Source organism: Lygodium microphyllum, chromosome 13 (assembly GCF_053477565.2).
Source record: "Lygodium microphyllum isolate KBCC chromosome 13, Lygodium_microphyllum_v1.1.10, whole genome shotgun sequence".
NCBI lineage: Eukaryota > Viridiplantae > Streptophyta > Polypodiopsida > Schizaeales > Lygodiaceae > Lygodium > Lygodium microphyllum.
Window position 1 is genome coordinate 77,276,367 of NC_141147.1, and position 26,352 is coordinate 77,302,718.

General features: G+C 39.4%; 2 protein-coding genes across 5 annotated transcripts in view; one reads left to right on the top strand and one right to left on the bottom strand.

The window, feature by feature from the left end:
- Positions 1-13,154: 13,154 nt before the first annotated feature.
- Positions 13,155-14,895, top strand: LOC148026804 (NAC domain-containing protein 1-like). Its single transcript, XM_087691338.1, has 3 exons — positions 13,155-13,344; positions 13,569-13,864; positions 13,949-14,895. The coding sequence occupies exons 1-3, from the start codon at positions 13,155-13,157 to the stop codon at positions 14,540-14,542; spliced, it is 1,080 nt and encodes a 359-aa protein (XP_087547464.1). The 3' UTR covers positions 14,543-14,895.
- Positions 14,896-14,973: 78 nt separating this feature from the next.
- LOC148026805 (uncharacterized) overlaps positions 14,974-26,352 on the bottom strand; it is a 35,035-nt gene continuing 23,656 nt past the window's right edge. For 3 of the 4 annotated variants that reach the window (XM_087691336.1, XM_087691335.1, XM_087691334.1), the window contains exons 2-8: positions 17,601-17,905; positions 17,315-17,446; positions 16,686-16,950; positions 16,238-16,392; positions 15,620-15,786; positions 15,234-15,318; positions 14,974-15,111 (exon numbers count right to left, since the gene is read on the bottom strand). In XM_087691336.1, coding sequence (XP_087547462.1) covers positions 14,998-15,111; positions 15,234-15,318; positions 15,620-15,786; positions 16,238-16,392; positions 16,686-16,950; positions 17,315-17,446; positions 17,601-17,852 — 1,170 coding nt within the window. In that variant the 5' untranslated portion in view covers positions 17,853-17,905 and the 3' untranslated portion in view covers positions 14,974-14,997. Of the gene's footprint in view, positions 15,112-15,233; positions 15,319-15,619; positions 15,787-16,237; positions 16,393-16,685; positions 16,951-17,314; positions 17,447-17,600; positions 17,906-21,033; positions 21,174-26,352 lie in introns of those variants that run through there. The other variant, XM_087691337.1, reaches the window with a different exon arrangement.

Here is a 26,352-nt window from a genome sequence, read left to right on the forward strand (position 1 = left end):
GAATAAAGAGGTGGCACTAAAGACCATGTGGCTAAGGTCTTGTGGGTATCACCATAGTACCCAATGTACCTCAAGAAGAAGGAAAATGTCCTTGATGCCTTATAGCATTGTCCGTCAATGCAAGATTGTGAAGCAGGATAAAGAAATGGGTCCAAGCCACAAGTTTGGGACTTAAGATCGCTCTCAAAATGGCACAATTTGGCTACAATAAAAATATTGATGATGAATCACTTAAATTTTGGCATGTAACAATGCTACTGCAATTAGGTCTATCTAAAAGCACGGGAATATAGCCGCCTTTAATAAGGAAAGTTGAGTAGAAATTTTTGTTTAGCTAAGTTGTTAGAGAGGTCTTGGTGTCCTTATACGTTCAAAGAAGAAATGATATGGGTGTAAGATACAATTCAAGTTTATCAAGAAAGAAACTTATTATTTTGGTAAAATGCCCCATGCATCCTAAGTGATGCTTGTAAGTATTTTTTATGGAAATATTATTTTAGTCTTATTAGCAATTCATTGATCATTAAATCAATTAATTGAAAAAACATGAGGAAAAGAGTACAAACGTATTAAAACTTGGAATTATTTTTCATCAATTAACACGTGTTTTACTTCTATACATTGCTCCAACATTAGGAATGAGATATTAATCTAGTATCTTTAATCAATTAACATTTGTTATTTAGTTTATGTGATCAAAGGCAAAGTAAGTGTCTTTTTCTAAAACTCACAAATTCTCCATAGGAAATTTATGTTTTCAAAGACACATCACAAGCTATGTTGACATATTGGATGAACAAGGAATTAGAAGTGAGACATACACATCTTCCATGACTTTGGTGTTGATTATGAAAAACGATTCAAAATACAACATATGCAATCTAAATTCATAAGTTACCAAGAACATAAATGGAAAATTGTTTGAAGTAAAAGGAGTGGATAAAATGGATGGAATGTGTTCCCCTACAACACATTGCTTTTATTTCTTCTTCTTTGTCCATTTGTAGACTAGTCATAATACATTGTTAGTTCTATTGACACCCAATGGAAGGTTATATCACGTACTTTTCATTCATGAAACATGTAGGGACAATGATTTTTCTTCAAATAAAATGTTGTCAAATTTTCGCTCAACCCAATTGATGCTTTGAGTTCATAACTACATTTAAGATTAGTTCTATCTTTGGCATTTGCATTTGTTATCTCTTTGGTTAAGATTTTCTTACGTGGAAAATTTGTGGTTTTTAAAAACTTGAGATCATGACTACATACAAAATCTTATTATTTGAGAATTTAGGGCATTTAAATCTTCTACACATGTTATCTTTGTGGTTGCTTCAATAAATATTGGTAATAGTTCTATATGTGCATATGTGTGTGCACATGTATGCTTGTGCACCTATACCTTTATGTATGTTTCATGCCACATTTACTCTTTTGGATCTATATGCGAGGGTTTCATCATTTAGAGCCATATGATGTACATAAGTCAACATACTCAAGTACGTTTGCATGTGGAGGAGTGTCATAGACTTGTATTCCTTTTAAAACAAGGGACTTATCCAAGTATACAAAGTACCCAAAAAGAGGGGTATCAGCTTCGCTCCTCCAAGTATCTCACATGGCAAACACGGATTGGATAAGGCTCATTTCTCAAACAATTTTGAAATTCCTTTCACATGGGGTCTAGGGCAAGCAATACTTATGCATGGACGAATTCTTTAGCCAATCAACCTATGGATGTGCAAGTCAATAGACTAACATGTGGCCTAGCAATTATTACTCTCTAAGGCCCCTTCTTTTGCATCTTAACCAAAGCATACTAACCACAAATTACATGGCACATGTTAGCTAAAGCTTTGAGATCATAATTTATATCTCGAGAGTGTATAAACTATACTTTTTGCACACTGAGGTATGTTGTAGGGAAGTCAATTTTTCACATAAACATCACACATTGCTACATATGTCACATTTTTTAATTATGCGACTAGATTAGATCATCGTTCAACCTTAGGCTCAATATTCATTACAAAACATTAACATTAAAAATCATAAGATCCATACTTGTTTCGACCCTTGCTTTAGGTAGGCCCCTTGTGGTGTAAAAAGGTGAAGCCTTCTTTCATGCATGCCTTGTGTTGATGTCATGTTGTTCATTTGAGGAGGGGTTTCCCTTATGTAACATTCATTACCTTGTTCTTTTTGGTGAGGGGGTGCTCCAAAAAAGTTGCAACTTTTGGAAACAAGGTAATGTGCCTTCCTATTTTAAGAAAGCTTTTTTGAACTTTCCCTACTAATCCACCTTTGGCATTCATGATTATGGCCTTAGTCTCTTTTTCAAAACCATGCTTGCTTTTTGCAAAGCACTTCTATCTATATCTAGTACCTAGATCTAATGACTTGTGGCAATGGAAAAATCATTTGGTGAATGTGCATGCTAGAAAGGATCCTAATAATTGTGTGGTAGGAGAAACAACCTTGACATATCAACAGGTTTGTTTAATTGAAAAAAGTAGTATTATACAAATATCTACAACACCATTTGTGAGCGTGCCTTAGGAATAACATCAAATCAACTTTGTTTGGATGGGAAATAGAGACTACCACTAAATGACATTCGTGCTACTATTTAATAGCTGTGGACCCTAGGGGAGTCTTGAACTCATGAGAGCATTCAAGACATTCTAAAAATGGAAAGAAGGGGTTGAGAGGGAAAGGATGCATACTCTTGTTACCATCTAATAGCAATGGATGGGAAGGAGGGGACCTTAAAAATGATAAAGGAGGGGTTTGGCCTCTATATTTTGAGTAGGCCTTTTAAAAACGCTCGACTTAAGGAAGTGCAAAGCTGATGCATGAGGAGATGTCAACTCTGCTTTGATGAATTAGGGCGAAGTAGTTTTATAGATAATGGAAGCGAGATGTGTGACAAGGATCCCTTACCTTTGTGTTTATGTGGGAGGGGGTTGGGGGAAGAAGTAAAGCTTGAAAGTATGGTGATAATGGGTGGCTAGTCTAAGGGATGATGGGGGGGTAAGCTTTAGACCTTTTATTAAATGTTTGCCCTTTTTTTTAAAATTGGGGGTTGAACTTTGCGTCAAGGGCGAATGTCGTGCGTTGGAGTGTGCGATGGACCTTCTTGAATGACTCGGATGGATGAATGAATCAATTGTTGCGTCATCGATTATCTCATTTGCTCATTCTTGGAATAATAGTCCCCCCCATGAAAACAACTCATCTACGCGTGGGAGATCATCATCATCATCATGTAGTCATACGTCCCACGAATCTCTCTCTCTCTCTCTCCCTCAATACTGCTATTTGTAATTAATTAGGACTCCATTAACCCTACGCTGAGTCAAACACGTAACATCCAAGACCTTAGCGCACACGGGATCAACCAATCCCAATGCGTGAATGGCAGCTTTACAACATGTGTCCTTAGTCAAAAAAGTGACGTTAATGGAAATCGCATTAGAGAAAATTTGGCAACGACCACACGTATCGCATCCCTGACGCCTTTCCCAAGTTGACTTCACACCACTCGTTTTGTATGTTAATCCCTTTCTCAACAAACTCTTCGGTCAAATCTTTAACCCATACCACCTAATTTCCATTTACTACCTTCTTAGCATATCCTACATGCTTTAAAGCATATTCATTCCAAACCTTTTCTACCCACTATACTGCCCTGATTCCCATCTACTACAATTTGAACATATAATATATGACGTGCTTTCACAAACTATTGATCCAAAACCTATTCTACCTACTTAATGAATACTTACGATCTTTTAAAACAAAGAACTTGGGGACAATGCGATCATTTCTATATAGTTGCTTAAGCACTTCTCTCGCTGGTTACCACTCTCAAGAGAAAAATGCATTCCTCCACATACCATAGGAAAATACAAGTCCATAAAGAGTGCTTGCAAGGCAATGCTTTGGAACCTCCACAATTCCATAAGATATGTTTAACATCTTAAGGGTGGCCACTTGAAATGCTAAAGTCAAATATAACTTTTTTCGTATCAAAACTTCACGTTTGTTTCAAAATGTATTATATAGAGAAATAACCTATCTCACATTGACCAATACTTGTTGATGACAAACTTCTCAAAACAACAAACATTTCACTATGCGACTTAATAACCTATCCCGCATTGGCCAATACATATTGATGGCAAACTTCTCAAAATAGCAAACATCTCACTATGCGACTTAATATGTTATCATAGAGAGATGGCATAATAGCATCTACTAACACATGTTGAACAAAAAATACCTCGACAAGAAACATCTTGAAATAAATATTCATTTGAAATACAAGTGTGTCCACCAAGGGTTAAGCCAATGTTGTTTGTCGCTCAAAGTTGCTTCACCCATTGGCATATGCTACGGACCAATGGCATAATTTTTTTATATTTGGAATTCTCACAATAAGCAATAACGTTTGTCACATTGGATATTGCATGTAGAGAACAAAAGCTTGAAAGTTAAACACCTTACAATCACCTCCATACTTTAGCCGTTGCTAGTTTGTTTTGTAAGTTGTAAAACCACTAAACATTATCTTCATGCACTCTTCAGCATTCAACATTAATGGCATTTTATTATGACTAGTATTGACACCATTGGCTATAACTTAATGCTATATCTTCTCTAATGTAATTTATTAGCCAACAAAATTTGAGATGTGTGAGACTCCAACCTATAACAATTGAGAGCCTTGTTGATCACATAAGAAAAGCAATCTCAAGAAGAGAGCCTCTAGTGATCTCAATAATATCAAAGAGTTATGTTTCATTGTTTGCTTACTTGACGAAAACGGTAGGCTCAAAATGTTTTCTATTGGGGGGGCAACTCATGAGAGACTTGAAAGACAACATTGCCTTTACTTCCCTCTCAACATATAAATATCCTATATTTTGTAATGTAAGCATTTGTCATTAGACCAAATGTATAAACTTGGCTTAATTGGTTGTAATTCTAAAACTAAGGCATTTGTGATGGAAATGTATTCTCATTCTAATTCAATGTTTGTAATTCTAAGTTAACATAACTAATCATAATCCTAAAACTAAGGTGTTACTAATTTTTGAAATATCCTAATTGTACTTCAATGTTTTGGATTTGCCATCTAGGGAAAATAAAGTTAAGCCTAGTGTATGTAAACCATTCGTTGTGCTTCACATGAATGTAATGCTTTAGAACTCGCATTTTACACGTTTTCTAGGTAATCCACATTATTGACAATACATAGGACTCATATTTATCATACCCATTGTCAATATGTCCACATGAGCACATTTTTCCTTGATCCATATTGCATAAGAATAGTCATTCCCACACTCCCAATTACACACTAAAGTGATTTTGTGGAAGCAAGTGATTAAATGTAAGAAGATAAGAGAAGAGTAGTGGCATGGATGTAGAATGACATTAAAAGAGAAAGTAAGAGTTAACATTGTAAACTTTCATGGTTAAAAGGAAAGAATGAAGGAGATAGACTCTTATACACAACTATTCCATATGTTCTTTACACCATGTTTGCCTCTTCCTCAACACACCAGTTGACCTTTCATGCCCTTTTTGTGTCTGTTGATCTTGCCTGTATGTTTTGCCTTTCAAGCATCACCTTTATAGTGTCTCTTTAATATCTTAAGCATTTATCCTTAGCAAATTTGATATTGCAAGTGATTTTCTAGCCCATATGAATTCTCAAAGTTGTACATAGCAATTTGCTACTTTCCACCAATCAATTCTAGATATGTAGCAAAGGAGTCCCCTTACATGCCGTTATACAAGGATATTATATGGTTACTAGGTATGCATCAAAGGAGTCCTCTTACATGCCCCTATATGAGGATATTATATGGTTTGCAAATATGGGCAACATATTGCTAGTCAGAGATTTTAATGTCATAATGTATGGCATACATGATGCCATGTATCAAGATATTGCCCTAGAAGGTATAAACATGCAAAGATCATGTGACATTGGGAGATAACAATGTATGGTAGACATTTCATCACATTGGGAGTGCACACAAGATGGTCATCTTTAATGGCATGTCACAATGGCCAAGTTCAAGAGGGCTCACATATTGGAACCCCAAGGGGGGATCAACTATAGTAGACTTATTTGATTGGGTCACACTCTTTATTGCGAGATATAATTGGCTTTACCCTTTCAAGTAGACCTGTTGGTTTAGAAGTGGACCATGCATGTTTGAGTTTTACCATGATAGATTGCACCAAGAACTCACTTATTATTCTAGTTTTTAGAAACCCTAGATACCAGTTTCTACAGGACATCCTCGTGTATATAAGCTATAGTATATGATGGACTATTCACTATGGATCCATATTGCTCTTTGGATGAGATAATGACAAGTTTCCCATGCATCAATGGCACGTGCCTTCACTCATACTATGGTTTCTTCCACCCCACCACACAATACTACCCCACAACACAATTGTTGGCATGATGATGAGTGTCGTGAGTCATGGACAAAGTTAAAGCGTGAGATAACTACTTGGGATACCACGCATAGGTAGGCTTGATTGAACTTTCAATGCCTAATGCAAAGAAAGAAACAAGCATATTTGGCTAAAGTGGAGGTAGAGATATACCTACTGTTTTAGGACTAAGACAGCAAGAGGGAATGGAAGATCTTTCAAGAAAGGTTCCATTCCGCATTAGAAACCTATAAAATTCATATATATCATTTCATATATCTATTGAATCATAAAGTATAAGTTTTGCTTCTTCTATGCAGTACAATAAATTCCAAATATAAACTTCAATATTCATTCCATGACTTGTGAAATTCATTTGTTTTGGCATTCAAGTAGTCAAATCAATTTCTATTAGACCTTATGTTTAAGCAAAACCTCACTTTCATGATGATCACAACTACATCTTGTATATTCAACATTTTGGGCCCTCACAAAAGGCAAGAACAAAACATCGATTTGAGAAAGTTGATAATGGGGGATTTGCGTCTTAGATGGTCTAAAATCCACCCCCTCCCCTCCAAATCACTCAAAGCCCCATGAGCACAAGGCTTCCTCACAATCAATATTGAATAACCAAGGTTTCGTGTCATCTGAATTAATAAATTGGGGGAAAATTTTGACATTTAATCGAGATAGGGTTTTAGATTTTAAACCTTATGGTCATCTTAGTTATTAAATGACCAAAAAAAATCCAAAAATATAAGAAAAAACTTCCAAACTATCAAGGTTAAAGATTTTTGTATCAACTTTTAAAAATGTATCGTAGACCTTACCTTTTTGGGTGTAGGCTAACAAATCATAACCAATGAGTCTATTATTGCACTTGTGAGCTTGTCTTAGTTATTAAATGACCAAAAAAATCCAAAAATCTAAGAAAAAACTTCCAAACTATCAAGGTTAAAGGTTTTTGTACCAACTTTTAAAAATGTCTTGTATACCTTACCTTTTTTGGCATAGGCTAACAAATCATAACCAATGAGTCTATTATTGCACTTGTGAGCTTGGACTTGCACTCGTAAGGTTACTCAAGCATATGCCAATGGCAATTATGAATTTGCACTAGAGTTTTGGGTCTTTGCATTTGAGAATCCCAAATCAAAATTGCATTATTGTCTCTCAACTCAGAATAATTGTGAAGCACCAACCTCTCGTAGTAACATCTTTCAAGTCCTAGTCAATGAAGGGGATTAACTACCTATTAAAATCGGCTCAAGAATATATGTGCATGCATGCTTATCTATGTGCCTGTCAAATTTTCCTCAATATTTGTTATCTTGCTAATCAATATAGTGTGTCCTACATATCTAATCAAAGTTAGTCTTAATTCTCTCAGCTTCCAATAGTATGCCTTTCAATCAAAATATAGTTGTCACTTTTAGTAATTTTAAAGTCTACAACCTTTCTTTCACACATGGATTGAATGACAAGCTAGCAAAGTATCAAAGCTTTAAAATGCATTTCTTATCAAGTGAATGTTACATCCTAGTCATGGCAAGTTCACTAATCTTTAGCTGTTGCAAACTTGAGCAAATATAAACCAAACCCTCAAATCCATCATCAATTTTCACACACTCACAATGGTGCTAGAAACAAATTGTTGTTCCAATGGTATTATCATGTCACAAGAGCAATGATATACTACACGTGGTTACAACCATAACATTTATGGCCATTGGCCATTAGCCTATACTTGTTATGGGCACAGCAAGTGCTCTTCAAGAGCGAGGAGATTGCTCTCACAACTTACAAGAGGAAAACTTGAAAGAGAAATTGAACTAGAACTTCATTGCGAGATAACTCAATTACAAGAGAACTTGATTACAAAGAATGCTCACAAGTGTGACTTGATTATAAGACAAGACTAGAACAAAACAAGAACTAGAAAAGGACTTACCTCGCAGGAGCCTCACAAGTGGTATTGGCAAGACTAAAGGGCTTCTAGCCCATGACCCCTATTTATACTATAGCCTAGGGAGGTTAAGGGGGACACATGTCATTACAAGAGAATGCCACATAGCATGATATGCATGCTAACACATGGCATCTTCACATCAGTGATGACATAATGATGATGCATATATCTTCTAGAATGTTCTCAAATCTTCTAGAAACTTCATGAAACCAAGGGTTGTACCAGCTTGCATACAAACCAAGGTTTGTCCTTGCTTGAGTATCTATTACAATATTAATGATGGGCTATGGATCGTGTTTAGGCAATGTGTGTTATTAGGTCCACACATATTTTTAAGGTCATTTTGCCACTAGCCTATATTAATGATAAGCCATAGATCATGTTGGCACAATATATATTATTACACCCATCTTTAAAAGCTTTCTCCTTATTGAAAACTTACTTTGATTTTGGGTTTTTACTACACTATCATCAATATGAAAACGTTTTTAAAACTAATGTATATCAATAATCCAATAATGTGATAAGAGCTTGCAATCCTATTGTATGCAAGTCCAATTAATGTGGCTATCATCAAATTTTTTTCAAGATGCTCACATCTTCCATGAATTTATTATCCTATTTCTTATATGTATGATGGTAGGATGGTGTGAGAGACAAACAATGTTACACACATATAAGGTAATATAGAGCCTTTCACGTGGTATGCATGCTTGGTGACTAAATTTCGTTAATGTTATTATGAGGATTTCAAACATAATGTTTTGAGAAGAAAACTTACCTTAAGTGAAAGGAATCAACTTATGACATTAAAAGTTTGGTCATGAACACCATTAAAAGTCTGGTCATGAGCACCCTTACTTCTTGGCTTTATCAACTTGTGACATTAAAAGTTTGGTCATGAGCACCATTAAAGTTCTAGTCATGATCACCCTTACTTCTTGGCTTTATCTAACTTTTATTTTTTAACATCAATGCCGATAATGTAGCTTGGATTTTTTTATTGTTAATAATGAAGCTCCTTCATAGCTACATCTACATGTCGAATGGCTACCATTCTATAGAAAGACTCCTTTCAAGTTGACAATTAATACATAAGTAGACAAATGGATTTGTATTTCTTTACTATCCATTGTCTCTCAACCATACTCGTATACATTTTTTCATGATACTAGTCTCATTTTATTTTTCTCATACAATTGAATTAGTGACTTGTTTAACATGAAAGGCACCAATTGATGAATGCCTTCAAGAAAAAACACCTTCCATGCTTTAATTGAAAGCATAGAAAGTGACTATGAAGCATAGAGAAGCTTGAAGCTAGCTATGCTTTCGAAGCAAGTGTTAGTAAAAGAATAAAGCCTAATCTTGTATGCCTAGATCCCTAAATATTATTCCTTGGTTTAGGTCTTGACATCACCACTTTACATGAATGTAATCCTCAGAAAAGTTTGCATTTGTATGCAATTGTTGTGTCTATTTGAAGAGGGTGATACTAGGATGTCAACATTCATGGTCTTGTTTTTTTACAAGATCTTCACCCATACCTTCCACAACCATAAATGCAAGCCTCCACATTCACGAGGTGTCATGTCCATGAGAACATACATGGCATCAACTTGAAAAGGGTGATACAAACCTGTCAACGTTTAAAGTACTGCAAAGGGGAGGTTAAGAGTCAATAAAGCATTGGGCCTATATGTTACCAATGTCAAAAGGCCCCTTTGGATGTGGGAAAGCGATTCACTTGATGAGAAAGATGGACCTCATTTAACCCAAAAAGATACATATATATATATATATATATATATATAAAGGGAAGCAATAGACTATAGAGCACGCCAAGGGCATATGGTCAATGAGGATAATACAATGGTTTTGTCTTAAGTCCAACAATGTCCTTTTTTTCTTTTAGGGAGGGGGCCTCAAAATGCAAATGGGACACGTCACAAGGTTGAACGGATAACAGCCGCAAAGGAAAGGGAAAACCGAGAAAAAGGAAGGCGGGAAAAAAATCAATTTTTTAAATATAAAAGAGCAATGATGCCATAAATAGAGTGGAGAAAAGGGCGAAAAAACAAAGCAGGGCCGGGAAAAGATAAGGGGAGGAGGTACACAAGCCCGTACGGGATGACGTGGCATGGATGCTGACGTCAGCCGTCACTCCAGAGGCCGCCGCGTGGGAGGGCCTGCTGGAAGCCCTTTTGACGCACGAGGAGATAAAGACGAAAGAAGCGGACTGCCAGCTGGGGCTTTTCTAGCTTGTACTTGGTTGGCAAGTGCCGATTCACACACACACACAAACACGCACACTCGATCTCTGTCTGTCTCTCTCTCTTTCGTGTCCACGTCACGAAAAGCTGAAGCCTGAAAGGTCCCCTCCTTCACTCCAGTCTCCATACCTTCCAAAGTGATGATATGGTTGTTTTCTCTAGGCATGTATTGTCTTGTCTTAAGAGGGGAAACTTCTACGTTTCCTTCCATAATATTCCATCCCCATATCCCCCCATGTAATTGTCACGTGCTTATTACCATCAAAGAAGAAGAGTCGATATTCTCCCCCCCCCCCCCACGTGGCCTCCAAGATCCTATCCCCTCTATCATCCATCCATTCGTGATGTATGACGATAGGATTTTTGGACATGGACCCACCCTCCACTCTTGCACCAAGCATGGTGTAGTCTTTCAATGTTATCTCAACTCAACACAATTATTTATTGTAAACACAACCTAAGTCCAAAAAACCGGTGGTTCTCTGCCCAAAGCCCCATCAAATAAGTTTGAAATATGTGGGTTGCGACTAGCGACAATGTTTGAGTGGGTCAAAAACCAAATAACCATTGACTGGGTCATGAATGTGAATCTGTGACTTTGAAGAAGAAAATTGATGGAAAGTTTTATATCTTGTGTGAACATGCATAACCTCAAAGAGGGGTCGAGTGCAACAATATACAATGTTCAAAGAGTACTTGTCAAGTATCACATAATCGTGCCCATGAAAGTTTACAATGCACTCAAATCTTGTGAACTACTATCTTTGGAACTAACATAACATTTGGAATCTTGATTTATTGTCGAATGCCTAACTATACATTGTTTAGCACACATCTTGCAAGTCGAAACACATCATTCACAACCATAATTTATCCTTAGAATTATCTTGGGGTGGCTAGCACACAACTCTTGCGAGTCCAAACATATAATTCATGACACCTATACTTTATCCTTGTAGTTATCTTGGGGTGGCTAGCACACAACTCTCGCGAGTCCAAACATATAATTCATGACACCTATAATTTATCCTTATGGTGCTAAGACACTCTCTTCACCATGCACATGATGCAAGATTACAACATGATGCAAGATTATAATGTTGCAATATTTCTAGTAGTAACGCACCAAAGTGCTCCTTAAATGGCCAATGGGTTTGTGGCGTAGCTGTTTGGGTATGGGTTGAGTTATGGGGGTGTGTGAGTTCAAACCCTATGCACCACATCCCAAAGGCATAATAATAAAATATCTATTCGCATTAAAGTGCTCCTTAAATTAAAGTCACCACCCAACCTTTCCACTCAAAAGGTGGTATTTGATCCTTTAGGGTGCTAAGACAAACACCTTCTAATATGCACATGTTGCAAAACCACAATGCTGAAGTTCAGTTCTCGAAGTAACACAAAAAAGTGCTGCTCAAATTAAAACTGCCACCCAACGTTTCCACTCAAAACATGGTCCTTAGGCCATTTGTACATATGAGAATTCGCATAAACGGGCTTGCATGATTTGAATTTTGCAGCAAAACTAACGTTAATCCTAAGATGTGGCTATATACATATTATATATATCTCTCACGATTCACAATGCAGCAACTTGGGGAAGGCTGGTCACATACAGCGAATGCACAACAACGGCGCTCGAAGAGTGGGGGAGAAGGGCCGCACTTAAGATTTTGTTTTTTACCGGCCTGAATGATTTGATCTGATGTGGCAGATGGTGTCGTGTAGCGGGCTGACGTGGGAGCAGGGCGCTGGGGCAGACACGTAGAAGAGTGGTCCCCAAGGCGTGCAGGATCTCGCAACGTGGCAAGCGCGTGCGGAAAAGTGCCAGGGGGTGGGTAATAGATATGCAGTTTTTATTTTTTTTTTTAACTTAAAGACCTCGCAACTTTGCAAGTGATAGGGACCGTGGCGGCGCCAGCGTGGCAGGTGCGGATCCCGCAGCTCGGGAAGGTCGGAAAGGATTGATCCTTATACGTGGCAGCAGAAGAGGCCGGCGGGCCCCACACGCGTGCCGCGCTGGACAGAGACCTGCTGTTCGCATGTGCGTGTGTGTGTACGCACTGACTTTTTCTCCTCTGCGCTCTCTCCCTCTCTCTCCCACCCCCCTCTCAGAGCCGCCCACCTGCATCCCTCCCCCCACCCCCTCCCTTTCTCTTTTTAACCGCCTCTCCACACAGCTGCCGGAACATTTTGCAGCAATCGGACAACGCTTAATCGGAACGGAGAGCACCTCAGCTTGTCTTCTTGCACAGTAGCCTAGTAACAACACACAGTACCCCCCCCCCCCACACACCACCCCCTCCCCCCAAATGCTCTCCTTCTGCCTCCTCTACATCCTCTAGCACCCCCCATGCTCCCCCCTCCCCCCCTCTGACAATCATTCACCACCCTTCCCCCCCACCACGCCCAAAACACAAGTTCTCCACCTCCTACCACACCATATGGACGGTGGTTTAGCAGCTCCTCGGCCCCCCTCCGGCCAGCCCATCTTGCCTCCTGGCTTCAGATTCCACCCCACTGATGAGGAGCTCGTCATCCATTACCTCAAAAAGAAGGCTACTTCCACTCCTTTGCCAGTGCCCATAATTGCGGAGGTCGACTTGTACAAGTTTGATCCATGGGAGCTACCAGGTACTTGAATATTGTGTTTGAGTTTAAACCCCAGCTGAGATTGATTATCATTGCATCTTGAGCCTTGGATTAAGCTGGAGTTTGCTGACGATTAAATTCGGAATTCAAATCCTTGTGGCTGTCTAATGAAGATGCCTGGCAATTCCAGAATTGTGAAACTTCATTGAGTCGATAGAAGCACTGGTTTTTGACATTTCTCTCTCCCGGCAATCGTGTTTCTACAGGAAAGGCTAATTTTGGAGAGCATGAATGGTATTTCTTTAGCCCCAGGGACCGCAAATACCCGAATGGTGCTCGTCCCAATCGAGCAGCTGCCTCTGGTTATTGGAAGGCCACTGGCACAGACAAACCCATTACTAGCACAGGTGGCTCACAGAAGGTGGGTGTTAAGAAGGCCCTTGTCTTCTACAAGGGCAGACCACCAAAAGGTGTGAAGACCAACTGGATCATGCACGAGTACCGGCTGACAGAAAGCCCTTCAAGTCGGCCAAGCCCCTTCTCTGCCAGAAAATCCCTTCGGGTAGGCAATCATTTCACTGTTGGTATCTTCAACTAGTAAACCACCTGACTTGTTTTTAAGCGTCTTTTGGTTGCGCCTCTGCAGCTGGACGATTGGGTTCTCTGTCGAATCTATAAAAAAAGCAGTCGTATCCCTAAGTATGGGACCAAAGACTGTGACGACACATCATGTGTAGAGGATGTCTTGGCTAATTTGCCTGACATAGGGGACCCCAAGCTCAGCGTCCTCCCCAAAATTGGCTCATTCAATGCACTACCAGATGCTGACCCCTTCTTGGACAGTATTCTCTCGGAGCCTGAACCGACAGCCACCATCCCTAGCCATACTGGCGGTTCCATACTGGCCAGGCAGCAGAATCAGGCCATCCTAGATCCTGCTCGCAATGCCAGAACGTTGTCGATGGATCCATCTCTGTTTACCCGATACCTTTTCCCTCAGTACAATGGAATCATTCCCAAGTCAGAGTCACAAGACGTGGACCCTTCAAGACTTGATTTCAGCTCAATTGACAGGGGTTCTTTGGAGTATCTGCGTGATGAAGAGCAGTTTTTGAAGAGGAACCTGTTCTATTTACCAAGCCTTACACAGCAGAATTCTTTTCAGCAAATCAAAACTCAAAACAATGCAGGAGATTTAGACAGCTCTCACAAGTGGTCCTCTGTGACGAGGACAACTTAGATAGACCGTTGATATAGAGTGCCGAATGGCACACTGAAATTTATTGTGTAGGAGATGGAACTAATCCAACACATCTAGCAGTCAGTGTGGACTGGAGTAAGATGGTGTTTATAAGTTACACACAGGTGTTTAGGATCTTTAACGCTTTGTAAAGCTTCTCGAGGGAGTTTATCCCAATGAAAGAAGACGAGCATTCCTTTGTAATTTAGTAGGTGTGAATAGGTAGACTTAAAACATTGTGGCACACTGCTAGATTTTGATTGATGTAAATTATATTCAGACAAGTTCCTTTACAGACAAAGATGGGAATTTTGCAAGGACATTAATCCCCCATTGTAGGGAATTGTCATACACCAAGATGTGATCATTGCTCTTGTAATGCAAAACCCCTTTTTCTATTGCAGAAATTTTGTATTCCTTTGTCACGCAGACACGAACCAATAGTTTGTAGATGATCAGTTATAATATAGTTGTAGCTTGGGCTGGGTCAAACATTCTAGTCCATATACCTTTGCTTTGCCTTCATGTCTGACACGGAAGGACCATCCTTTACCTTGATTAGGTACAATCTGTAAAAAGGAGTAAAACAAAATATGCACTTAAGTTCACACACAACTTATAAGTTTCTAGAACAAATGACTCCAATCTTCACTGCCCATCCGCTCAAGCAGTATAAGGTAAGAAAACTTGCATATTTTCCTCGAGGAAATTCTTCATTCCAATACTGCTTGCCAACGAACCTCACATTGTGTAACAGGTCATCCGAAGCCCACTTCCTGCAATTAAAAAGACTCTTATGCTAGTTTCACAAAGCATTGGACAAGATTCCAACAATCTTGGTCTTTCAAATGAAAAAAATAGATTTCATTAATAGGGTCCACTCTTGATGGTTAGACCAAAGATTAGAGGACTATATCTGATGAAAATATATCTTGGTCTTTCAAATGAAAAAAAGAGATTTCATAAATAGGGTCACTCTTGATGGTTAGACCAAAGATTAGAGGACTATATCTGATGAAAATATAGAGGGGAAGCATACAAGATAGAAAGCCGAAATGCAAGTAAAAGATGATATACCTAGTATTCTTTATGGGCATATGAGAACCATCTTCTTCATCTGCATTCAAATGACCCCATATTGTGCTTCTGAATGCTGCGTAATTCCACTTGCTGGTATCCAAAATCTCTCTCGTCACAGGTTTTGTTATTATCACTTCACCTCTGACAAGTCTTTCAAGGTTATCCTGTAGTAGCAGTTTTGAGGAGATTTATGAGAACTCTGTGAACATGTAGGAGCCCAATATAAAATATCACTTTCCATTTATGAGTTATGCTATGACCACTGTATGCTTCTGTTGCTTGCTGGCATACAATGACAAATGTACATAGACAAAAATGACTAAGCAATTCGCAGGAGGGTCAATGATACTTCTACCATCTAGTAAGCAACAGCTAGTTTTAAAATAATCAAACCATCAAACTTCTTATTTGACATACCCTGCATTGTATAAAGAGGTCCATCTCATTGTTCAGAAGTATCAAGGCTAGACAGAGCGAATATACTAGTCAACTATCTCTCACATCCTACCCATGTAGAAAGACACTTGTATTGCAAGGATCGATTGGATTAAGATTAAGTCATCAACATGTTCATGTCTGGTTGAAAGTTGCTCTCTATCATAAATGATTACTTGCCTTATCAATGTTGTACTTGAGGGGATCAGAAAAACTGACTTTATATTTGACTGTATGTTTCAAGCTCTCAAATGGATTATAAAAGCTGTTGTCAATTATGTCTCTGAAGAGTAGCCTAGAGTTTGAAGATTCCATGTACTTGTAGTGGAAGTATCCTGCAAAAGATAGATGAATTCATTCAGCTTTATCTTACATTGCAACAGAAGGACATGAAGCTAGAGTATTCCCCTTGAGATTAATCAAAATGTGAAGATCGATGCATATAATCTGGCATCATATGAAATTGTCGTATAACCAAGGTTCTTGAAGTCAAAAAGAAGTTTGTAAAAAAAAATTAACTAAGCATGCAGGCTGTGAAGATCTAATCAATAGTTTTCTGAATATGAGGTGCTTGCATGTTTGTTAAAGTTTCTTGTTGCAAGCTCTTGTTTAGAGCAGATAAACTCACGTAATTTTTCTTTGATTTTGTCTGAAGTCATTGTTTGCAACTTGTTATCCACTTGCTCATTTATGTTATCAAAGACCTTTCTATGCCAATGCTGGTACAACCGCCATTTCCTCTTTGCCTTATTGTAATCATACTTGGCAACTAGGTCATTCATTTCTTTCATGATACCCTCATCTCCAATTATTCCAGTAATGTAGGAGCTGAACATTTTTCTGAAATGAGCCTCTTTTTTCATTGCAAGAATTTCCTGTCTGTTTTTTATTTGCTAGTCATGACAAAAGGAAATGATTAAGATACACAGTTGTCACAACTTGCACATCCATAGCACGTCTAAGGAGATCACCTGAAGAACATCTTAGGTCTGGTTAAAGATGTCTGGGTCTTACATTTGATACCATAGCTCCCATAAAGCAATCACCCATTAAGTTTTTCCTATGATAAGCCCACCTATGATAAACCCACCCCAATATGGCAAACCAAGCCCCTATATTTTTGCTGAAATTGAAAGCTACCTCAAAACAACAAGCCAAGCGGCTTGGACAACGTGTTTTAAAAAACAGATTAAAATGCAAATCTCAAAAAAAAGAAGAAATGAATATTGTATTTCTTCAGTTCAGGAGCAGAAGTACCTCCATTTCATCTGCTGTCAAGTTTAAAAAATTATCGTGTGCTTTACAGTTTGAGGGAAAGCCATATTGCTCACAAAGCCATCGCCTCCTTTTCTTTTGAGTTTGGACTGCAGTCGCTTTTTGGCCATGTGTCTGACCACCCACGTTAAGCTAGACAATATTGATTATGATTTCATTACATTCAAATGTACCAGATAATATCAAAGGGCAGCTTTTATAACACATAATTGTGAACCGAGCTATCTATGGACTCCCATTTATCAATGGGACTAACTCCAATGGATACTTTATGAAAACGTGACATTATATTTAGTTTTATTACGCCTTGGCTACCACCTTCCATGTTCATAGTTACATGGAATTTTTCTGCATCTGGATCTCCAGCCACAAGATTAGAATTCTGGCCGAGTGGAAGTTCCACATCATCACCCTCTAACACAGCATTTGGGTCCTGAGTTTGTTCCTTATTTGGATGTGTTTTCTCCTCATCTGTGGAATCCTCAACAAGAAGTCCCTGAGTTGTGTGTTCTTCAGACATGATTGTTCCAATTTCAAAAGGATGCCATGTTTTGATCGGCCAGCACAGATGGTCTGCCAAATAAAACTGTGTCCAGTTAGAGTCGAAGATAAAAAGAGCCATAACTATACGATTTGAAGAGAACAGGCTCAAACTATGTAATGTTAAACGTATTAAAACCGTCTCCCTCCTTTAGCTGGGTTTGATTGCCCTACACTTTCACCAGCCACAAACATAGAGAATCCAGAGCCAGAGCACACAAATGTTGTGGTTAACTTATTGACAGCTTTGCAATTTAGCAAAAACATACAGTTCCATTTCTTATGAACTACAAAGTGGGCGCACACTGTTTGGGCTCAGTGAAGCAACATGTTAGTTTTTTGTTGAGCTTCTAAGGTTTTAGGGAAAAAGGTGCTGACAGGAGATGTTAAGCCAACCAGAGAGAGCGTAAGAATGCATGAAAAACCGATGAATGCTCAAAGAAATGAAGGGGATGATATAGAAAAATGTAAAAATGTACAAGGGTTTTCAAAGAGCAAAGGAGGGCCACAAGGCTTCCATCCTCAAGGACCAGGACTGTGAGGCCATGGGCATTAAGGAGCAGTCCAGATGCCAAAAATCAGCATGAGTCATGCTCGAATGGATCCTGGCCACAGCAGCAGTCCCACATGCCGAAAACAGCCAAAAACCTGCATTTGGAGGCCTGAGCAGCAACCCTTATGAAAATACTCGGACCGATCTGAAACACAGCAGAACTCCTGCGCTCCAGACCAAAAACATCCAGAAACCTGTGTTTGAAGGACTAAGCAGCAGTGTTACTGATGAAGACAGCAAAATGCAGTTGTCTCCAGCTCCAATGATGACATGTGGGCCGGAATGCTGCAGAAGAACCTGTATCAGCAGCATGGCTGATGACATCAGCAAAATTCAGCTCTCTGGGACAGATCTCAGGCTGAGGCACCAGTCACCAGAGCTGGGAAGGCTTGAAACAGCAGCAAGAAACTCGAACCAGCAGTATGATGATACCAAACAGAGAGAGCTACAGCATCCATCTCCTAAATAGGATGATGTTGACATTGTGGTAGCAAGGATGGTGATAGAGGCAGCTTATGGCCAGGCTGATGGCTGAAGCCAATGGGATAAATTGGGTGCATTGATGATGGACTGAAAGGATGAAGAATGGCATCCCCAATGGTTCCCTTCTTTATAAAGCAGCTTTTTAGGACATTTAAAACCCAAAATTCTAGATTTTCAGTTTCATTTTTAACCTAATGATTTTCTTTTTGAGGTTGTACAAGAACCAAAAATTTTGGCCAACAAGTTGAAGATTAATTTTCACCTTATTTTTTGTAGGTTAATAGATGTAGCACCTAAGTACACATTTGATATGATAATTCTCAAGTGAAATTTGGGTAAACCACACTAAAACTGATGGAGGAGGACATGCCTTCAACCTTTCCAAGATCTCTTGAGTGTATGTAGATTATCTACATATTGTTGTATACATTGTCTATTTGAGAGATTTCCACCCACTATATTCATGGAGCCTTTTATCAAGCATCTAAGGGCAGTAGTGTCACAAGGATATGGAACTTTGGTGCTTTACTTGGCATTTGATTAAAATTTAATCGAATGTACAAATGTAACTTGCACATGTGAGGTGTAAGTTAATTATTTGAGAATGTGGGACCCATGATTTTGAGATATCAGTTGGTGCTGAAGGCAAAAGTTATAATATGTTATGCTTGACAAATACAGTATACTAAGTGGTACCTAGTGTCAAAACTTATAGCCTAGAACATTTAACTAGTCATTAGTGTCACTGATGACACTAAGAAATTAGCATTAATTAATTAATTAATGACAATTTTGGGGAATGAGTGCTTAGGATCACTTGGATGATAAATTGGTCTAGCCAATTTAATTGTTGGCTAGACTTTTTTTTTTTGAGACGTAAATAATTATCAAATTAATTTTTAAAAACAATATTCTGAAATTTATTTAATAAAGCTTGATAATGCTGGAAATTGTTTTGGAAGGTTACCACTTGGTAAAACTTTCCCATGCAAGTGAAAAAAAATGGGGCTGAAGTGCAATTGGTAAGAGTGTGTGTGTGTGTGTGTGTGTGTGTGTACATGGGTGTGTGAGTTCAAACCTTGGGTACATCTTGGAGGCATCTTTCAAATTTCAAGCCTTTCTCCACCCAAAAACAAAAGCCCATTGCAAGTGGAGAAAACGGTTTTTAGGCGGGGGGCAACACACACACAGAGTCATTCCAACTTGTAGAAAGCTGAGAGAGAGAGAGAGAGAGAGAGAGCTGCCATTGCCGCTGAAATAGTTGACAAGCCATTTCCAACCAGTAGAAGGCCCTCCAAGAGCTGATGACGTGCTCAAAAGAGACTACAGCAATAGATGATAGCAATTTGACATGCCCAGAAGAGACTACAGAGTAGGTGATAGCAGTTTGAGGACTATTTAGCCAAGCAACATCATATTCAGGATGTTGTGTCAATGGAGACAGCTTTCATGGCTGTCTAGACAAGGCAGCAAAACTGATTTCTTCCATTTCCTCACGATGGAAGTCTAAATTTTCTCTCTTTAGCATTCTCTCTCATTTTCCAACTTATTCTCATCCTTCCTCAACAATTTCCTACAAAATCAACCATTGGAGGTAGAGATTTTGACTAATCTCTGATGTAAATCCTAATTTACGACAAAAATTAGCGTTTGACAACCATCTTGAGAAGCATGCTAAAAATTTGAAGGCCTAGAGACTTGAATATCGGTTGCAAAACTTGGGTCAATTTCAGGAGATTCAAGTGGCCATTCAACCAACAAACATTGGGTCTGAATTTGTAACACAAGTACCACAATTTAAGACCAATTTCCCAACAAACCAAGGGACAAATTGGTTTGAAGGCTTGTTGGTTATTTATGATAGCAAGAGGCAATTGAAGAGCAAAGGACCAACTGCTATCCATTGTCCAAGGTCAACTGGTAACATTTGCATTTTCAGTTTATGTGAATTTTATGCTTACTGTAATTGTTGATTAATCAAGTCATTACCACCCTGAAGGATAGTTTCAAGTAGCACTTTGTAACATGTAAACTTTGTACATCTTTTCCAGTATGTATACTTGAATTCACCAAACAATTAGACACCTATCAATGTTACTTTTCGTAAGTTTCTACATTTATTTACCTTTTTGAGCTCTTCCAAAGAAGGCTTAGGCATCTACTTCTGTTCTCCCGGTTGTCCCGAAGCTTTAAAAGATGTCTTCTTCTCTTTGCCTTTCTTGTCCTTCCTTGGAACATTCAAGAATCGAGTAAACTAGGGATCCTTTGCCAATTCAGCAAAGAGTTTTGCTATTGTTTGCATCCCATCCTTGAAAGTATCATCGAATTCTTCAACCTCTTGATACATAGAAGTGCCCACATTTGGATCATTTTCCACGTTTTCAACTTGTCGCCCATGCTAAGAACCATGTCCAACATTAGTCATTGCATTTTTCCCTTCACCAACTGAATGGCCAAGGAGTGATGCATCCTCTCCACTTGATCTTGTATCACCGTGTGAAGACATACTTGCTGTAATTCACTCCTGAGAACAATTTCAGCAAGATTGCAATAATCCCAAGTTGCAATCAAGTGCCACAAACCCACCAATTCAAAGGATTTGATCGTATCCCGGCAATGGAACCATAAAACCAACCTTCCTTTAGTGGATGGGTGGTAATTCCCCAATAAAAACTTAATTGCAATACTAAGCATTTATTCCAAAACTGAAAATACAAATTTACCTACTGATCTTTGTACAATGGACATCCAATTAGCCCCAAAACTAGCACCCCTTTCAGTATTTCTTTAGCTTTATTGAAATGAAAGTTGAGTAACAATGGGGTGCTCCCAATCCCCTTCGCAATCCAAACTTCCCTTGCTGTCCAAAGCGACCAGCAAATCTTCAATCTGATTTGCCCCTTGATTCAGGCAGTCAATTGGACTTCACCCACTTTGAGAAGAGAGGAAATGTCCCAAATTTGATGGCTGGCTAGTCCTCCGTCTGATTTCAGCTAAAAATTACCTTCAGCCCTGAATAATTCAGGTCTTGGAGACTTCAATGTCTGGCACACTTCCCGATGCATTTGCAAAACCCTAATTTCTACTATAAATTAGGGCTTATAGCAAAGAAAACTGAAATTCCTCAACCTCCAAGGGTCCAAATGCTGAGATCTTTGAAGCTAGGGAAATGAGAGAGAAATTTTAGGGTTTTGTCATAGTAAATGATTGAAAATCAGTCAAATGCAACTGCTGCCCTGTCCCAACAGCAATAAATGTTGTTGCCTCCACCTAGAGACCCAAAATCTACTGGTGCATTCAACCAAGGCTGTCACCCAACTGCCTAGGATCTTTGCAACTGTCAGCTGCTCCAAATCTGCAAACACCTGCTGGTAATGGCTGAAACTTAGCACATGATGGGTGCTCCAGCTCCTCACGTTGTGTTTCCAATAAGCATGAATGATTCAGTCACTCTCTAAGCCTTCAATTTTGCTCTCCCACCCTTTCCCACGTTTTTCCCTCCCTCCCTTTGGAAAATTTAACAAGTGGCAACATTTCCAAATGAATTTCCGGCATTCTCCATATTATTATATTAATTTTCAGTCTAAAATTACTGAAAATTAGTATAATAATTATTTTGATGCCTAGAAAATTAGTTTGACCAGTTATACTGGCCGTTGAAACAAAAGTGATAGTACTCAAGAAGCAAATTTGCACAAATTTATGATCTGTGCTTATGCATGTGAACGCTCGGAGGGGAGAAATAAAATAACTGAAATTTCTGATTTTAAAAGAAAATGGAGAGCCATTGACCTGCCCGTCTGACGGACGTCAATCCCTGCAGGCCGCTTTGCATAACTTGAAACGATCGCCCACTGGACGCCATCAACTACCGTCACGCGCAGTCCGCCACGCGTAGCTTCCCCGCTGGTCCCTACTGGACCCCGTCAACTGGTTGCCCGGTCGTGAGCAGGTCCAGTCATGTGTCACCCGCCACACAGTTCCCAACGACCGTCACGCTGACCTGGAGCCCGCCTGTCACATCTACCCACTTTGTCTGCAGCCTGGTTGGCAGCTGGTTCGACTGCTACCTACTGGTCGTCTGCTACCTGCTGGTCTCGAGAAGCGTGCACAACCTATGCTCTGATACCAATTGTTGAGTGCGCGGCTAGCGGAAGTGTGAAGATTTGCAACAAGGGAAGTGTGCAGGTGAGTGTGAGAGTGACAGAGAGAGTGCGAGCCGATTTGGGTGTACCAACGATGTGTTGGTACACAAGGAATAAAATGTATTTTTACTTGGGGCCTGTAAGGATGCATTCACATGTACAACATAACAATACACGTGTACAATACACAGAGGTGAATAAAGAACCTTTACATCCCAACACAGTGTATCCCTGCAAACATAAATCAAAACCACAAGTGAGGCCATAAGAATAAGTACATCGGAAATAACGCAACACATGAAGACATGCAATCCAATGAGACATCCTAGGCACTGTGAAATATTGACTAAGAATGCTGACTGAGTAAGCTAAGTCTAGCCTAGTATGAATTAACCAAAGAATTTTCCCTATTTTATCATCAAGCATGTGTGTGTGAGTACAACACCTGAAGACTCTGAAGTGAGATATAACATGTGGAAAGCCAAAGAATGCCTCGTACGAGGTCTTTTGAGGAAGAGCCATAGTGGAGCACCGATTGAGGATGTACACCGTAGTGTTCAACCCAAAGGCGCTCAGGAAGCTCTACTGCGAACAACATAGAGTATACCATTTCTATGATTGTCCAATTCCGATGCTCTATGACTCCATTCTGAGAGGGGAAATTGGTAGAGGTGAGCTAGCGAAAGATACCATGCTTCTGTAGAAACTGGAAAAACTCATGGGAGATGAACTCACCACCAGTATCACTCCTCATGCAACCAACACGACAACCCGTCTAGTTATGAATGTGAAAGCATCAGACTTATGCTTGAGGAGTACACCCATATGTATCTCGAATTATCATCCACTATCAAAAGAAGTACAACGCACCGTTCAAGGCAGTAATAAATGTTGGCCCACAAAGATCAATGTAAATCAATCTAAGAGGTGCTATAGACTGCTAAGAAAATGGGGTACGATACTGCTTCGCAAGCTGACATGATTTACAGACATCTCGAGCTAGCTTCAAGCAAGGAAGACCCTCAACCATCTCACGACAAGACAACTCATAAAGGAGTTATAACCAAGATGCCCTAGGCGGAAATGCCAAAGACGCTCATCGTTCATAGGCTCCCGAGATGTGGCTAATGCTTGAAAGCTATGGAACACAGAGCCCTCAGTTGTCAGCTCGATAAGAAAATGAGTTGTGTGGCATAGGCCATTAGGTTTTGCCTCATCGCGGGCAATCACTAAACCGTTCTAAGAGTCAAGGACCTCAACTATGGTCACTATGAAGAAAACTGCTCGCCCCAACCAGCAAAGTTGCTGAACAAATAAGGAGTTTACCGCAAGCTAAGCAACATAGTATACATTGTCCATCGAAGCTAGATCCGGACCCTTGTCAGTGGCGAAACTAATGCAACCTGTTTCCTACGCGGACCCACCCCGCTACAGGGGCTTGTCCTCTATAGGAGTCATGTGTAGCTCCACTGTCTACAATCCAAACAAGTGTTGATGTGCTCGGCTATGACGAGTGGGCCTCTGTCGTAACCTTGTTGGGAGGCAACTCACAGATGTGGATGACACTCGCATCAAATGTCTCTACGGAGACGATGTGGGCATCTGCAGACCAGTCAGACAAACCCTTCGCAATTGAGAACGTTGTTGACGACTGAGATGACTAACCCGCTACAGTGTGGGTATAACCTTTCCATTGCCCCTTGCCATCACCCTGCCACCCTCAAGGGGGATTGCTCGATTGAGAGGAGGGGTTCTGTGACTTGGGTTTTGGTGATGTGCATCTTGTATTTGATCAACACTTGTCGTAAAAATGGCCAACCACCCAAGTTTGGATTGAGACTGGGAGTTTCCTTGTGATTCCCCTACTTGAATTTAATCTTGATTTTGATTTTGATTTTAATTTAAAGTTTGAATTGGTTTACCCTTTCCTTGCTGCCCCTTCTGAAAATGAGCAACAAGAACCCCCTCTAAGGAATTATTTATATGAAACTGATGAAACAGACGTGCATAACACAATAGCTGATATTCAAATTAATAGAATGTGGGTAAATTGGGCAACGAAACCATTTATTACACAAAATTGAAGTACTTACGTGGCAGCTTGTTAAGAAACAATGTGATCTGATCGTTAGAGGACTTAGGAGTCCTTATGGAAAATTCGGCAAGGAGATACTCAGCCGACTTGACTTTCAAGTCATCCCGATCAAAGATTTTGAAGTTTTGAAACTCATGCTCCAAATTTATTCGATGGGTCCTATCCCAAGCCACATAACAGTCAATCAAGTATGCCCATCACTCTGACGCTAAGTCAAAATGCTGAAGCTGAGAATGAAACTCGAGCAATAAGCCTTGTATCAACTCAACAATAGCGAAGACATTCCTAGCCTTCCATGAGCAAACGACCTCGTATGGAACAAGTGCAAAATCGGATTAGGGTTCTAATCCCTACACAAGATCCCATAGGTTCTTTGAGTCAAGGACATATCTCATCAAGTTCGACCAAGTTACAAATTTTAACCCATTAAAACAAGTCTTGTGATTAAATGCATGCTTGATAGAATATGAGGTAGAACCATGAGGTATCGGAAACGTGGGGTAAGATGGATGTGGAGGATAATATAGTGGTTTGGTGCAGATGTCTAATAAGAAGAAAGAGGGGGAAATGGTGGGTAGGTAGAAATGGGGCACCAAATGATCCACACTCCGGAGAGATTGGGGAAAATACCCAGGCTACAATGATCTCAAAAGTGTGAGGAAAAGATGAAACACCACCCGGTTGAGAAAGAGATAGGTCCTAACGGCTGTGCCTAAGTTTGAAGAACCCCTTGGTGTGGTGAATGAAAACACATGTGATTCTACATGAGATGTAACATGTAGTGCACTTAATGGAGATTGAGTGTGGCAAAGGAATAAGAGGATGGGATGGGAGGTAGATTAAATGTATTTGTGATAAGTGTAGATTAGGAAAATAATGTGGATTTCTTTTATCCATTAAATGCATTAAATTGAAATGATGATAATGAGGATACATCTATTTCATTTTGACCTTTGAAAACAAAATTGTTGAAGGATAAGAAGGGGAAGAAGTACTCACAGTTTCTTGTTTCAACCACTTACCTAGTCTTGAGTTCATAAAGAAATATCTGTCTTTCTCATTATTCATAAACCAAATATTGTTTTGTATACGTCGATCATGAAAATCATCCATACCAATAAGAGAAGGGGAATCATTATTAACAGAATCTGAAATAGTAGATATACCTAGCACCAAAGAGAATAAGTGTGAAGACAATGGAGTG

Excerpts from the sequence above, each read along its gene's own strand:
- LOC148026804 (XM_087691338.1), top strand. The coding sequence starts at position 13,155 with ATGGACGGTGGTTTAGCAGCTCCTCGGCCCCCCTCCGGCCAGCCCATC. Across the intron at positions 13,345-13,568 it reads TGATCCATGGGAGCTACCAG|GAAAGGCTAATTTTGGAGAG; the intron begins GTACTTGAATAT and ends GTGTTTCTACAG. Across the intron at positions 13,865-13,948 it reads CTGCCAGAAAATCCCTTCGG|CTGGACGATTGGGTTCTCTG; the intron begins GTAGGCAATCAT and ends GCGCCTCTGCAG.